This window comes from Panulirus ornatus, chromosome 12 (genome assembly GCF_036320965.1).
Source record: "Panulirus ornatus isolate Po-2019 chromosome 12, ASM3632096v1, whole genome shotgun sequence".
Taxonomy (NCBI): Eukaryota; Metazoa; Arthropoda; class Malacostraca; order Decapoda; family Palinuridae; genus Panulirus; species Panulirus ornatus.
The window spans coordinates 16379810-16396046 of NC_092235.1; the positions used below are offsets into that span (position 1 = coordinate 16379810).

General features: G+C 41.5%; 1 protein-coding gene across 33 annotated transcripts in view; it reads right to left on the reverse strand.

Moving 5' to 3' along the window:
• The window catches only part of tou (bromodomain adjacent to zinc finger domain 2B toutatis), a 1094933-nt gene that overhangs the window by 23987 nt on the left and 1054709 nt on the right, over window positions 1-16237 (reverse strand). For 32 of the 33 annotated variants that reach the window (XM_071667361.1, XM_071667356.1, XM_071667362.1 and 29 more), the window contains one exon: window positions 12093-12116. The exons of the other annotated variant lie outside the window; for it this stretch is intronic. In XM_071667361.1, coding sequence (XP_071523462.1) covers window positions 12093-12116 — 24 coding nt within the window. The remainder of the gene's footprint in view (window positions 1-12092; window positions 12117-16237) is intronic. 33 annotated transcript variants of the gene reach the window in all.

Here is a 16237-nt window from a genome sequence, read left to right on the forward strand (position 1 = left end):
AACCCCATCCATAAACAAATTAAACAACCATGGAGACATCACACACCCCTGCCGCAAACCTACATTCACTGAGAACCAATCACTTTCCTCTCTTCCTACACGTACACATGCCTTACATCCTCGATAAAAACTTTTCACTGCTTCTAACAACTTGCCTCCCACACCATATATTCTTAATACCTTCCACAGAGCATCTCTATCAACTCTATCATATGCCTTCTCCAGATCCATAAATGCTACATACAAATCCATTTGCTTTTCTAAGTATTTCTCACATACATTCTTCAAAGCAAACACCTGATCCACACATCCTCTACCACTTCTGAAACCACACTGCTCTTCCCCAATCTGATGCTTTGTACATGCCTTCACCCTCTCAATCAATACCCTCCCATATAATTTACCAGGAATACTCAACAAACTTATACCTCTGTAATTTGAGCACTCACTCTTATCCCCTTTGCCTTTGTACAATGGCACTATGCACGCATTCCGCCAATCCTCAGGCACCTCACCATGAGTCATACATACATTAAATAACCTTACCAACCAGTCAACAATACAGTCACCCCTTTTTTAATAAATTCCACTGCAATACCATCCAAACCTGCTGCCTTGCCGGCTTTCATCTTCCGCAAACCTTTTACTACCTCTTCTCTGTTTACCAAATCATTTTCCCTAACCCTCTCACTTTGCACACCACCTCGACCCAAACACCCTATATCTGCCACTCTGTCATCAGACACATTCAACAAACCTTCAAAATACTCATTCCATCTCCTTCTCACATCACCACTACTTGTTATCACCTCCCCATTTACGCCCTTCACTGAAGTTCCCATTTGCTCCCTTGTCTTACACACCCTATTTACCTCCTTCCAGAACATCTTTTTATTCTCCCTAAAATTTACTGATAGTCTCTCACCCCAACTCTCATTTGCCCTTTTTTTCACCTCTTGCACCTTTCTCTTGACCTCCTGTCTCTTTCTTTGATACTTCTCCCACTCAATTGCATTTTTTCCCTGCAAAAATCGTCCAAATGCCTCTCTCTTCTCTTTCACTAATACTCTTACTTCTTCATCCCACCACTCACTACCCTTTCTAAACAGCCCACCTCCCACTCTTCTCATGCCACAAGCATCTTTTGCGCAATCCATCACTGATTCCCTAAATACATCCCATTCCTAAATACATGTTTGAGGACAATATGTGGTGTGAGGTGGTTTGATTGAGCAAGTAATGTAAGGATAAGAGAGATGTGTGGAAATAAAAAGAGCGTGGTTGAGAAAGCAGAAGAGGGTGTTTTGAAATGGTTTGGGCACATGGAGAGAATGAGTGAGGAAAGATTGACCAAGAGGATATATGTGTCGCAGGTGAAGGGAACAAGGAGAAGTGGGAGACCAAATTGGAGGTGGAAAGATGGAGTGAAAAAATTTTGAGTGATCGGGGCCTGAACATGCAGGAGGGTGAAAGGCGGGCAAAGAATAGAGTGAATTGGATCAATGTGGTATACCGGGGTTGACGTGCTGTCAATGGATTGAATCAGGGCATGTGAAGCGTCTGGGGTAAACCATGGAAAGTTCTGTGGGGCCTGGATGTGGAGGGGGAGCTGTGGTTTCGGGCATTATTACGTGGCAGCTGGGTACTGAGTGTGAATGAATGGGGCCTTTGTTGTCTTTTCCTAGCGCTACCTCACACACATGAGGAGGGAGGGGGATGTTATTCCATATGTGGCGAGGTGGCCATGGGAATAAATAAAGGCAGACAGTATGAATTATGTACATGTGTATATATGTATATGTCTGTGTGTGTATATATATGTGTACATTGAGATGTATAGGTATGTATATTTGCGTGTGTGGACGTATATGTATAGACATGTGTATGGGGGTAGGTTGGGCCATTTCTTTTGTCTGTTTCCTTGCGCTACCTCGCAAACGCGGGAGACAGCGACAAAGCAAAATATAATATAATATTATTCATCTATCTATTTTGCTTTGTCGCTGTCTCCTGCACCCGCGAGGTAGCGCAAGGAAACAGACAAAAGAAATGACCCAACCCACCCCCACACACATGCACACACACACGTCCACACACGCAAACATACACACCCACACATCCCAACATACACACATATATACACACACAGACACACACATATACACACAATTCACACTGTCTGCCCCTACTCACCCCCATTGCCACTCCGCCACACACGGAATAACATCCCTCCCCCCCCTCATGTGTGTGAGGCAGCGCCAGGAAAAGACACCAAAGGCCCCATTCGCTCACACCCAGTCTCCAGCTGTCATGTAGTAATGCCTGAAACCACAGCTCCCTTTCCACATCCAGGCCCAACAGAACTTTCCATAGTTTACCCCAGACGCTTCACATGCCCTGATTCAATCCATTGACAGCACGTCAACCCCGGTATACCATATCGCTCCAATTCACTCTATTCTTTGCCCTCCTTTCACCCTCCTGCATGTTCAGGCCCCGATCACACAAAATCTTTTTCACTCCATCTTTCCACCTCCAATTTGGTCTCCCTCTTCTCCTCGTTCCCTCCACCTCCGACACAGATATCCTCTTGGTCAATCTTTCCTCACTCATTCTCTCCATGAGACCAAACCATTTCAAAACACCCTCTTCTGCTCTCTCAACCACGCTCTTTTTATTTCCACACATCTCTCTTACCGTTACGTTACTTACTCAATCAAACCACCTCACACCACACATTGTCCTCAAACATCTCATTTCCAGCAAATCCATCCTCCTGCGCACAACTCTATCCATAGCCCACGCCTCGCAACCATACAACATTGTTGGAACCACTATTCCTTCAAACATACCCATTTTTGCTTTCCGAGATAATGTTCTCGACTTCCACACATTCTTCAAGGCTCCCAGAATTTTCCCCCCCTCCCCCAACCTATGATCCACTTCCACTTCCATGGTTCCATCCGCTGCCAGATCCACTCCCAGATATCTAAAACACTTCACTTCCTCCAGTTTTTCTCCATTCAAACTCACCTCCCAATTGAATTGACCCTCAACCCTACTGTACCTAATAACCTTGCTCTTATTCACATTTACTCTTAACTTTCTTCTTTCACACACTTTACCAAACTCAGTCACCAGCTTCTGCAGTTTCTCACATGAATCAGCCACCAGCGCTGTATCATCAGCGAACAACAACTGACTCACTTCCCAAGCTCTCTCATCCCCAACAGACTTCATACTTGCCCCTCTTTCCAAAACTCTTGCATTCACCTCCCTAACAACCCCATCCATAAACAAATTAAACAACCATGGAGACATCACACACCCCTGCCGCAAACCTACATTCACTGAGAACCAATCACTTTCCTCTCTTCCTACACGTACACATGCCTTACATCCTCGATAAAAACTTTTCACTGCTTCTAACAACTTTCCTCCCACACCATATATTCTTAATACCTTCCACAGAGCATCTCTATCAACTCTATCATATATATATATATATATATATATATATATATATATATATATATATATATATATATATATATATATTTTTTTTTTCATACTATTCGCCATTTCCCGCGATAGCGAGGTAGCGTTAAGAACAGAGGACTGGGCCTTTGAGGGAATATCCTCACCTGGCCCTCGTCTCTGTTCCTTCTTTTGGAAAAAAAAAAAAAAAAAAAAAAAAAAAAAAACAAGAGGGGAGGATTTCCAGCCCCCCGCTCCCTTCCCTTTTAGTCGCCTTCTACGACACGCAGGGAATACGTGGGAAGTATTCTTTCTTCCCTATCCCCAGGGATAATATATATATATATATATATATATATATATATATATATATATATATATATATATATATATATATATTATCCCTGGGGATAGGGGATTAAGAATACTTCCCACGTATTCCCTGCGTGTCGTAGAAGGCGACTAAAAGGGGAGGGAGCGGGGGGCTGGAAATCCTCCCCTCTCGTTTTTTTTTTTTTTTTTTTTTTTCCCCAAAAGAAGGAACAGAGAATTGGGCCAGGTGAGGGTATTCCCTCAAAGGCCCAGTCCTCTGTTCTTAACGCTACCTCGCTAATGCGGGAAATGGCGAATAGTTTGAAAGAAAAAGAAAAAATATATATATATATATATATATATTTTTTGCTTTGTCGCTGTCTCTCGCGTTTGCGAGGTAGCGCAAGGAAACAGACGAAAGAAATGGCCCAACCCACCCCCATACACATGTATATACATACACGTCCACACACACAAATATACATACCTACACAGCTTTCCATGGTTTACCCCAGACGCTTCACATGCCCTGATTCAGTATATATATATATATATATATATATATATATATATATATATATATATATATATATATATATATATATATAAATATAAAATTCATTATACTTTGTCACTGTCTCCCGCATTAGGGAGGTATTGCAAGAAAACAGACGAAAGAATGGCCCAATCCACCTGCACACATGCCCACACGCACATATACATACCAATACATTTCAACGTATACATACATATACATAGAAAGACATATGCATATATACACATGTACATATTCATACTTGTTGCCTTCATTCATTCCCATTGCCACCCCACCACACATGAAATGGCACACCCTCCCCCTCGTGTGCGCGAAGTAGCGCTAAGAAATGACAACAATGGCCACATTCCATGGTTTACCCGAAATGCTTCACATGCCCTGGTTCAATCCATTGACAGCATGTCGACCCGGTATATCACATCATTCCAATTCACTCTATTCCTTGCATGCCTTTCACCCTCTTGTATGTTCAGGCCCTGATTGCTTAAAATAATTATAACTCCACCCTTCCATCTCCAATTTGGTCTCCCACTTCGTCTCTTTCCCTCCACCTCTGACATATATATCCTCTTTGTCAATCTTTCCTCACTCATTCTCTCCATGTGGCCAAACCATTTCAATACATCCTCTTCTGCTCTCTCAACCACACTCTTTTTTTTTACCACACATCTCTCTTACCCTTTCATTATTACTCAATCAAACCACCTCACACCACATATTGTCCTCAAACACCTCATTTCCAACACATTCACCCTCCTCCGCATAACCTTATCTATAGCCCACGCCTCGCAAGCATATAACATTGTTGAAATCACTTTTCCTTCAAACATACCCATTTTTCCTCTCTGAGATAACATTCTCGCCTTCAACACGTTCTTCAACGCTCCCAGAACCTTCACCCCCTCCCCATCCTGTGACTCACTTCCGCTTGCATGGTACCATCCGCAGCTAAATCACCTACCAGATATCCAAAATACTTCACTTCCTCCTGTTTTTCTCCATTCAAGCTTACCTCCCAATTGACTTGTCCCTCAAACTCACTGAAGCTAACAACTTTGCTCTCATTCACATTTACTCTTAACTTTCTTCTTTCACACACTTTACCAAACTCAAGTCACCAGCTTCTGCAGTTTCTCACCCAAATCAGCCACCAGTGCTGTATCATCAGCGAACAACAACTGACTCACTTCCCAAGCCCTGTCATCCATAACAGACTGCATACTTGCCCCTCTCTCCAAAACTCTTGCATTCACCTCCCTAACAACCCCATCCATAAACAAATTAAACAACCACAGAGACATCAAGCACCCCTACCACAAACCGACATTCACTGGGAACCATTCACTTCTCCTCTCTTCCTACTCGTAGATATACCTTACATTCTTGATAAAAACTTATCACTGCTTCTAGCAACTTAACTCACACACCATTTACTCTTAATACCTTCCACAGAGCGTCTCAATCAACTCTATCATATGCCTTCTCCAGACCAATAAATGCTACATACAAATCCATTTGTTTTTTTAAGTATTTCTCACATACATTCTTTAAAGCAAACACCTGATCCACACATCCTCTACCACTTCTGAAACCACACTTATCTTCCCTAATCAGATGCTCTGTACATGCCTTTACCCTCTCAATCAATACCCTCCCATGTAATTTCCCAGGAATACTCAACAAACTTATACCTCTGTAATTTGAGCACTCATCTTCTTCCCTTTGCCTTTGTAAAATGGCACTATGCAAGCATTCAGCCAATTCTCAGGCACTTAACCATAAGCCATACATACATTAAATATCCTTACCAACCAGTCAACAACAACGGTCATCCCCTTTTTTAATAAATTCCACTGCAATACCATCCAAACCCGCTGCCTTGCCGGCTTTCCTTTTCCGCAAAGCTTTCACTAGCTCTTCTCTGTTTACCAAACCATTCTCCGTGACCCTCTCACTTTGCACACCACCCCAACCAAAACACCCTATATCTGCCACTCTACCATCAACCACATTCAACAAACCTTCAAAAGACTCACTCCATCTCACTTTACCACTACTTGATATTACCTCCCCATTTGCCCCCTTCACCGATGTTCCCATCTGTTCTCTTATCTTACGCACTATATTTACCTCCTTCCATGACATCTTTTTATTCTCCCTAAAAATTAACGATACTCTCTCACTGGAACCTGGATGTTTTGGCTCTGAGTGAAATGAAGCTCAAGGGTAAAGGGAAAGAGTGGTTTGGGAATATCTAGGGAGTAAAGTCAGGGGTTGGTGAGAGGACAAGAGCAAAGGAAGGAGTAGCACTAATCCTGAAGTAGGAGCTGTGGGAGTACGTGATAAAATGTAAGAAAGTGAACTCTACATTGATATAGGTAAAACTGAAAGTGGATGGAGAGAGATGGGTGATTATTGGTGCCTATGCACCTGGTCATGGGAAGAAAGATCATGAGGCAAGTGTTTTGGGAGCAACTGAGTGAGTGTGCTAACAGCTTTGATGCACAAGACAGGGCTATAGTGATGGGTGATTTGAATGCAAAGGTGAGTAATGTGGCAGTTGAGGGTATAATCGGTGTAAAGGGTGTTCAGTGTTGTAAATGGAAATGGTGAAGAGCTTGTAGATTTGCGTGCTGAAAAAGGACTGGTGATTGGAAATACCTGGTTTAAAAAGAGAGATATACATAAGTATACGTATGTAAGTAGGAGAGATGGCCAGAGAGTGTTATTGGATTATGTTTTGATTGATAGGCACGTGAAAGAGAGACTTTTGGATGTTAATGTGCTGAGAGGAGCAACTGAAGGGATGTCTGATCATTATCTTGTGGAGGCAAAAGTGATTTGTAGAGGTTTTCAGAAAAGAAGAGAGAATGTTGGGGTGAAGAGAGTGGTGAGAGTAAGTGAGCTTGGAAGGGATAATTGTTTGAGGAAGTACCACGAGAGATTGGGCGCAGAATGGAAAAAGGTGAGAGCAAATGACGTAAGGGGAGTGGGGGAGGATTAATATGTATTTAGGAAAGCAGTGATGGCTTGTACAAAAGATGCTTGTGGCATATGAAAGGTGGGACGTGGGCAGATTAGAAAGGATAGTGAGTGGTGGGATGAAGAATTAAGATTGTTAGTGAAAGAGAAGACAGATGCGTTTAGACAATTTTTCCAGGGAAGTAGAGTGAATGACTGGAAGATGTATAAAAGAAAGAGGCAGGAGGTCAAGAGAAAGGTGCAAGAGGTGAAAAAGAGGGCAAATGAGAGTTGGGGTGAGAGAGTATCATTAAATTTTAGGGAGAATAAAAAGATGTTTTGGAAGGAGGTAAATAAAGTGCATAAGACAAGAGAACAAAAGGGAACATTGGTGAAGAGGTCTAATGGGGAGGTAATAACAAGTAGTGATGAAGTGAGAAGGAGATGGAGTGAGTATTTTGAAGGTTTGTTGGATGTGTTTGATGGTAGAGTGGCAGATATAGGGTGTTTTGGTCGGGGTGGTGTGCGAATGAAAGGGTTAGGGAGAATGGTTTGGTAAACATAAAAGAGGTAGTGAAAGCTTTGCGGAAGATGAAAGCCAGCAAGGTGGCAGGTTTGGATGGTGTTGCTGTGGAATTTGTTAAAAAAGGGGGTGACTGTTGTTGAATGGTTGGTAAGGATATTCAATGTATGTATGGTTCATGGTGAAGTGCCTGAGGATTGGCGTAATGAATGCATAGTGCCATTGTACAAAGGCAAAGGGGATAAAGGTGAGTGCTCAAATTACAGAGGTATAAGTGATATGTGATATGTGAGAAGCACTTACGTGATATGTGATATGAGAAGCACATACAAAAACAGATGGATTTGCATGGAGGATTTATGGATCTGGAGAAGGCATAAGATAGTGTTGATAGAGGTGCTTTGCGGAAGGTATTAAGAGTATATGGTGTGGGAGGTAAGTTGCTAGAAGCAGTGAAAAGCTTTTATCAAGGTTGTAAGGCATGTATGTGTCAGAGTAGGAAGAGAGGAAAGTGATTGATTCCCAGTGAATGTCAGTTTGTGGAAGGGGTGCATGATGTCTCCATGGCTATTTAATTTGTTTATGGATGGGGTTGTTAGGGAGGTGAAAGCAAGAGTTTTGGAGAGAGGGGCAAGTATGTAGTCTGTTGTGGATGAGAGGGCTTAGGAAGTGAGTCAGTTGTTGTTCGCTGATGATGTTTTTCTAAGCATTTCTCACATTCATTGTTCAAAGCTAATACCTGATCCACACATCCTCTATAACCTCTGTAACCACACTACTCTTCCCCAGTCTGATGCTCTGTACATGCATTTACACTCTCAATCAATACCCTTCCATATAATTTCCCAGTACTCAACAAACTTATGCCTCTGTAACTTGAACACTTACCTTTATCCCTTTTGTCTTTGTACAATGGCACTATGCATTGTTTTTTTTATAAATTCCACTGCAATACCATCCAAACCGCTGCCTTGCTGGCTTTCATCTTCTGCAAAGTTTTCACTATCTCTTCTCTGCTCACCAAACCATTCTCCCTAACCCTCTGTCTTAACACACCACCCCAACCAAAACACCCTATATCTGCCACTCTATCATCAAACGCATTCAATAAACCTTCAAAATATTCACTCCATCTCCTTCTCACTTCATTACTAATTGTTATTACCTCCCCATCTGCCCCTTCACTGATGTTCCAATTTGTTCTTGTCTTATGCACTTTATTTACCTCCTTTCAAAACATCTTTTCATTCTCCCTTAAATTTAATGAAACTCTCACCCAAACTCTCATGTGCCCTCTTTTTCACCTCTTGCACCTTTCTTTTGACCACCTGCCACTTTCTTTTATACACCTCCCAGTCACTTGCACCACTTCTCTGCAAAAATCATCAAAACACCTCTTCATCATACCATTCACTGTGCTTTTTAATCTGCCCACCTCCCACCTTTCTCATGCCCAATGCATCTTTTGTGCAAGCCATCACTACTTCCCTAAATACATCCCATTCCTCCCCCACTCCCCTTACATCATTTGCTCTCAACTTTTGCCATCCTGCACTCAATCTGTCCTGGTACTTCCTCACACAAGTCTCCTTTCCAAGCTCATTTACTCTCACCACTCTCTTCTCCACAACATTTTCTCTTCTTTTCTGAAAACCTCTGAAAATCTTTATTTTCACCTCCACAAGATAGTGATCAGACATCCCTCCAGCTGCCCCTCTCAGCACATTAACATTCAAAAGTCTCTCTTTTACACACTTGTCAATCAACATGTAATCCAATAACACCCTCCCATATAATTTCCCAGGAATACAACAAATTTATGCATATATTATACATAATCGCTGTCTCTGGCATCAGCAAGGTAGCGTAAGGAAACAGACGAAGAATGGCCCATCCACTCATATACGCACTGTTGGAAAGGATCACAATTTAGCGTATATATATAATGTCTCCATGGTTGTTTAATTTGTTTATGAATGGGGTTGTTGGGGAGGTGAATGCAAGAGTTTTGGAAAGAGGGGCAAGTATGAAGTCTGTTGGGGATGAGAGAGCTTGGGAAGTGAGTCAGTTGTTGTTCGCTGATGATACAGCGCTGGTGGCTGATTCATGTGAGAAACTGCAGAAGCTGGTGACTGAGTTTGGTAAAGTGTGGGAAAGAAGAAAGTTAAGAGTAAATGTGAATAAGAGCAAGGTTATTAGGTACAGTAGGGTTGAGGGTCAAGTCAATTGGGAGGTAAGTTTGAATGGAGAAAAACTGGAGGAAGTAAAGTGTTTTAGATATCTGGGAGTGGATCTGGCAGCGGATGGAACCATGGAAGTGGAAGTGGATCATAGGGTGGGGGAGGGGGCGAAAATTCTGGGAGCCTTGAAGAATGTGTGGAAGTCGAGAACATTATCTCGGAAAGCAAAAATGGGTATGTTTGAAGGAATAGTGGTTCCAACAACGTTGTATGGTTGCGAGGCATGGGCTATGGATAGAGTTGTGCGCAGGAGGATGGATGTGCTGGAAATGAGATGTTTGAGGACAATGTGCGGTGTGAGGTGGTTTGATCGAGTAAGTAATGTAAGGGTAAGAGAGATGTGTGGAAATAAAAAGAGCATGGTTGAGAGAGCAGAAGAGGGTGTTTTGAAATGGTTTGGGCACATGGAGAGAATGAGTGAGGAAATATTGACCAAGAGGATATATGTGTCGGAGGTGGAGGGAACGAGAAGTGGGAGACCAAATTTGAGGTGGAAAGATGGAGTGAACAAGATTTTGTGTGATCGGGGCCTGAACATGCAGGAGGGTGAAAGGAGGGCAAGGAATAGAGTGAATGGATCGATGTGGTATACCGGGGTTGACGTGCTGTCAGTGGATTGAATCAGGGCATGTGAAGCGTCTGGGGTAAACCATGGAAAGCTGTGTGGGTATGTATATTTGCATGTGTGGACGTATGTATATACATGTGTATGGGGGTGGGTTGGGCCATTTCTTTCGTCTGTTTCCTTGCACTACCTCACAAACGCGGGAGACAGCGGAAAAAAAAAAAATAAATAATATATAAAATATAAAAATATATATATATATATTATATATATATACACGCAGACACTACATACATACACATGTGCATATTCATGCTTGCCTTCGTCCATTCCCATTGGTATCCTGCTCTACAGGAATACAGCATTGCTATCCCCTGCTTCAGCGAGGTAGCGCCAGGGATACAGAAAAAAAAAGGCCACATTCATTCACACTCAGTCTGTAGGCGTTATGTGTAATGCACCAAAACCACAGCTCCCAATCTACATCCAGGCCCCACAGACCTTTCTATGCTTCACATGCTCTGGTTCAGTCCATTGATAGCACGTTGACCCCGGTATATCACATCATTCCAATTCACTCTATTCCTTGCATGCCTCTCATCCTCCTGCCTGTTCAGGCCCAGATCACTCAAAATCTTTTCCATTCCATCCTTCCATCTCCAATTTGGTCTCCCGCTTCTCCTTGTTCCCTCCACTTCTGACACATACATCATCTATGTCAATCTTTCCTCAATCATTCTCTCCATATGTCCAAACCTATTTCCTCAATCATTCTCTCCAAATGTCCAAACCATTTCAAAACATCCTCTTCTGCTCTCTCAACCATACTCTTTATATTTCCATATATTTCTCTCACCCTTACATTACTTACTCGATCAAACCACCTCACACCACATATCGTCCTCAAACATTTCATTTCTTACACATCCACCCTCCTCTGTACAACCCTATCTTTAGCCCATGCCTCGCAACATATAACATTGCAGGAACTACTATTCCTTCAAACAAACTCATTTTTGCTCTCTGAGATAACATTCTCTCCTTCCACACATTCTTCATATATACAGTCTAAGCTGATTCTTAAATGTATTAATTGTGAAATGTAAATGAAACAAAAGTATATTCCAAGTAAATTATCCTATCTGTTTATCAATTAACAAACATTTATCAATAATGGCAATAATTTTGATGACATGAAAGAGCTTGGCAAAAGTCTCTGACTTTCATAACGCAGAATAAAGCCTATCTGACCTAAGTTCCCTTTAAAAGATGTTAGTATCAATACTTTCACTCAAAATACATGAGTACATAATCCTTAATAAAGGCATATACAATATCACTGGTGTTTACTATACTCAACACATATCTTTAGAATTATACTACAGACATGTAGAGTCAAAGTTATTTCTATTCTCAGAAAGAAAAAGAAATAGTGTATAAAAAAAAATGTGTACTCACCAATCCATGAGATGTAGACTGTTGCTGTTGAAGATGAAGACGAAAGTCAAAATACTGTTTGTGTACTATTATGCAATTCCACCATGCACAGCAAATCATTACATTAAATTTTAATAAAACAAAGTACTGAGGACTCTGTACCTTGTGGTAAAGAAAAAGGAAATAAATAGTTTTGATCAAGGTTGCTCTGATGAAACTTAAGGAGCAAGATTTTAAAGGGTCTGATTCTCAAGGAGTCACAATGGAAATGAACAAAAAGGCACAACTACAAAGAATAGGAATGCTTTAGAGGTTATAAAATGTTCATGGTGTCACAAAAACAAAGTAAAATATGCATCATATGGAAGCGAAGGTTAAAACACTTCTGAAAAACCATGATAATAATTTGGTGGGAGAGAGAAAACTAGTATATGAGGACATAGTAATATTATAATGCAATTGCAGGATCCCATCTCCAGGGATTCCTGCAGTTTCATGGCTGCACTACAATCAGTAGCAGGGTAAGGATGAACTCCTTTGGAGTATGAAATTCTTTGATGAGATTGTACTCCGACGATACACCTTTGATGAAGGTAGCTTTTCATTTGTATGTAACCGTTAGGAGACTGAGTCTAGTCATGCCAGTATGAGTAACCACTAGGAGACTGAGTTTAGTCATGCCAGTATGAGTACATGGGTCACTAAACTTTAAAGTAACAATAAGAAAGGGTCAAGTGGGATTAATCTTTTGTCTTCTAGCAATATGTCAGCCAAGGAAAATTTCTGTGGCTGAGGGACAAGAAAAACTATAAAGTTGAGAGGACTGAGAAAACTGTAAGGTAAGGTATCATGGAAAATGCTATGATGAGATAGGTGAAGATAAAAAGCTTTCATAATAAATTTATGAATAAAAAAGAAATATGAAAGAACCAGGAGCACTGAAGAGGGTGATAGGAAGCTCCATCACCTGGCCATCAAATGAATTAGATCACTAAAGCATAATCGCTGAAACAAAAAGGTACAGATTATTATTGATTTCTGGGCTGGATGAAGACTACATTCAAAGGAAAAAAAGGTTCAATGTAGAAAATAATATGATAAAAGAGATGCTTCAGGCAATACTATTTGAAATATAGTATTTCAAGGTAAATGAAGAAACACAGAAAATATAAGGGAGAAGATCCATAATGGCTACTTTCAAGAATACAACAATGAGGTGGTGTAAAGGTATGCAAAGAAACATACACACTGTGAATAAGTTGGTAAGGTGCTTATTATAAGATATACACCAAGAAGGAGAGTGGAAAAAACAGACCGACCATGGTTTACAGAATTCACATCACTAAAGCAAGGACACAAAATATATCAAACACTGGGAAAAAAGTAGGTTACAAAATTATTCATGAATGCAAATTGATCTGAAGAAGGCATATAACAGGGTCGATAGAGATGCTTTGTGAAAGGTTTTAAGAATATATGGTGTGGGAGGTAAGTTGCTAGAAGCAGTGAAAACTTTTAACAAGGAGTAAGGTATGTGTATGAGTAGGAAGAGAGGAGAGTGATTGGTTCCCAGTGAATGTTGGTTTGCAGCAGGGGTGTGTGATGTCCCCTTGGTTGTTTAATTTGTTTATGGATGAGGTGGTTAGGGAGGTAAATGCAAGAGTTTTGGAGAGAGAGGCAAGTATGCAGTCTATTTATGGATGAGATGGCCTGAGAAGTGAGTCAGTTGTTGTTCTCTGATGATACAGTTCCAGTGGCTGATTCGGGTGAGAAACTGCAGAGGTGGGTGACTGAGTTTGGAAAAGTGTGTGAAAGGAGACAGTGGAGAGTAAATGTGAATAAGAGCAAGGTTATTAGGTTCAGTAGGGTTGAGGGACAAGTTAAATGAGATGTAAGTTTGAATGAAGAAAAATTGGTGGAAGAGAAGTGTTTTAGATATCTGGGAGTGGATTTAGCAATGGATGGAACCATGGAAGCAGAAGTGAGTCACAGGTGGGGACGAGGCGAAGGTTCTGGGAGTGATTAAGAATAAGTGGAAAGAGAGAACGTTATGTCAGAGAGCAAAAATGGGTATGTTTGAAAGAATAGTAGCTCCAATAATGTTATATGGTTGTGAGGCATGGGCTATAGATAGAGTTGTATGAAGGAGGGTGGATGTGTAAGAAATGAAATGCTTGAGGATGATATGTGGTGTGAGGTGGTTTGAGCGAGTAAGTAATGAAACGGTAAGAGAGATGTGTGGTAAGAAAAGGAGTGTGGTTGAGAGAGCAGAAGAGGGTCTTTTGAAATGGTTTGGACATATGGAGAGAATGAGTGAGGAGAGATTGACAGAGAGGATATGTGTGTCAGAATAGAAGGGAATAAAGAGAAGATCAAATTGGAGGTGGAAGGATGGAGAGAAAAGGATTTTGAGTGGGACCTGAACATACAGGTGTGTGAGAGGCATGCATGAAATAGAGTGAATTGGAACGATGTGGTATACCGGGGTCGACATGCTGTCAATGGATCAACCAAGGCATGTAAAGCGTCTAGGGGAACCATGAGAAGGTCGGTGAGGCAAGGATGTGGATAAGGAGCTGTGGTTTTGGTGCACTGCACAAGACAGCTAGAGGCTGAGTGTAAACGAATGTGACATTTTCTGGTCTGTTTTCCTGCCGTTACCTCACTGAAGCAGGGGGTTGCAATGCTATTTCCAGTGAAGTGGGGTAGCGCCAGGAAAGGATGAAGGCAAGCAAGTATGAATATGTACATTTGTATATATGTATATTTCTGTGTATGTGTATATAAATATGTATGCATATGTTAATATGTATAAGTATGTATATGTGTGTGTATGGGCATTTAAGTATATATATATATATATATGTATATATATTATTATTATTTTGCTATGTCTCTGTCTCCTGCGTTAGTAAGGTAGCGCAAGGAAACAGACGAAAGAATGGCCCAACCCACCCACATACACATATATATACATACACATCCACACACGCAAATATACATACCTATACATCTCAATGTATACGTATATATACACACACAGACATATACATATATACACATGTACATAATTCATACTGTCTGCCTTTATTCATTCCCATCACCACCTCGCCACACATGGAATAACAACCCCCTCCCCCCTCATGTGTGTGAGGTAGCGCTAGGAAAAGACAACAAAGGCCCCATTGGTTCACACTCAGTCTCTAGCTGTCATATAATAATGCACCGAAACCACAGCGCCCTTTCCACATCCAGGCCCCACACCACTTTCCATGGTTTACTCCAGACGCTTCACATGCCCTGGTTCAATCCACTGACAGCACGTCGACCCCGGTATACCACATTGTTCCAATTCACCCTATTCCTTGCCTGCCTTTCACCCTCCTGCATGTTCAGGCCCCAATCAATCAAAATCTTTTTCACTCCATCTTTCCACCTCCAATTTGTCCCCCACTTCCTTGTTCCCTCCACCTCTGACACATATATCCTCTTGGTCAATCTTTCCTCACTCATTCTCTCCATGTGACCAAACCATTTGAAAACACCCTCTTCTGCTCTCTCAACCACACTCTTTTTATTACCACACATCTCTCTTACCTTATCATTACTTACTCAATCAAACAGCCTCACACCACATATTGTACTCAAACATCTCATTTCCAGCACATCAACCCTCCTCTGCACAACTCTATCTATAGCCCACGCCTAACAACCATATAACATTGTTGGAACCACTATTCCTTCAAACATACCCATTTTTGCTTTCCGAGATAATGCTCTTGATTTCCACACATTCTTCAATGGTCCTAGAACTTTCGCCCCTTCCCCACACTATGATTCACTTCCGCTTCCATGGTTCCATCCGCTGCCAGATCCACTCCCAGATATCTAAAACACTTCACTTTCTCCAGTTTTTCTCCATTCAAACTTACCTCCCAATTGACTTGTCCCTCAACCCTACTGTACCTAATAACCTTGCTCTTATTCACATTTACTCTCTTTACAAACTCAGTCACCAGCTTCTGCAGTTTCTCACACAAATCAGCCACCAGCGCTGTATCATCAGCGAACAACAACTGACTCACTTCCCAAGCTCTCTCATCCACCACAGACTGCATACTTGCCCCTCTTTCCAAGACTCTAGCAGTCACTTCCCTAACAACCCC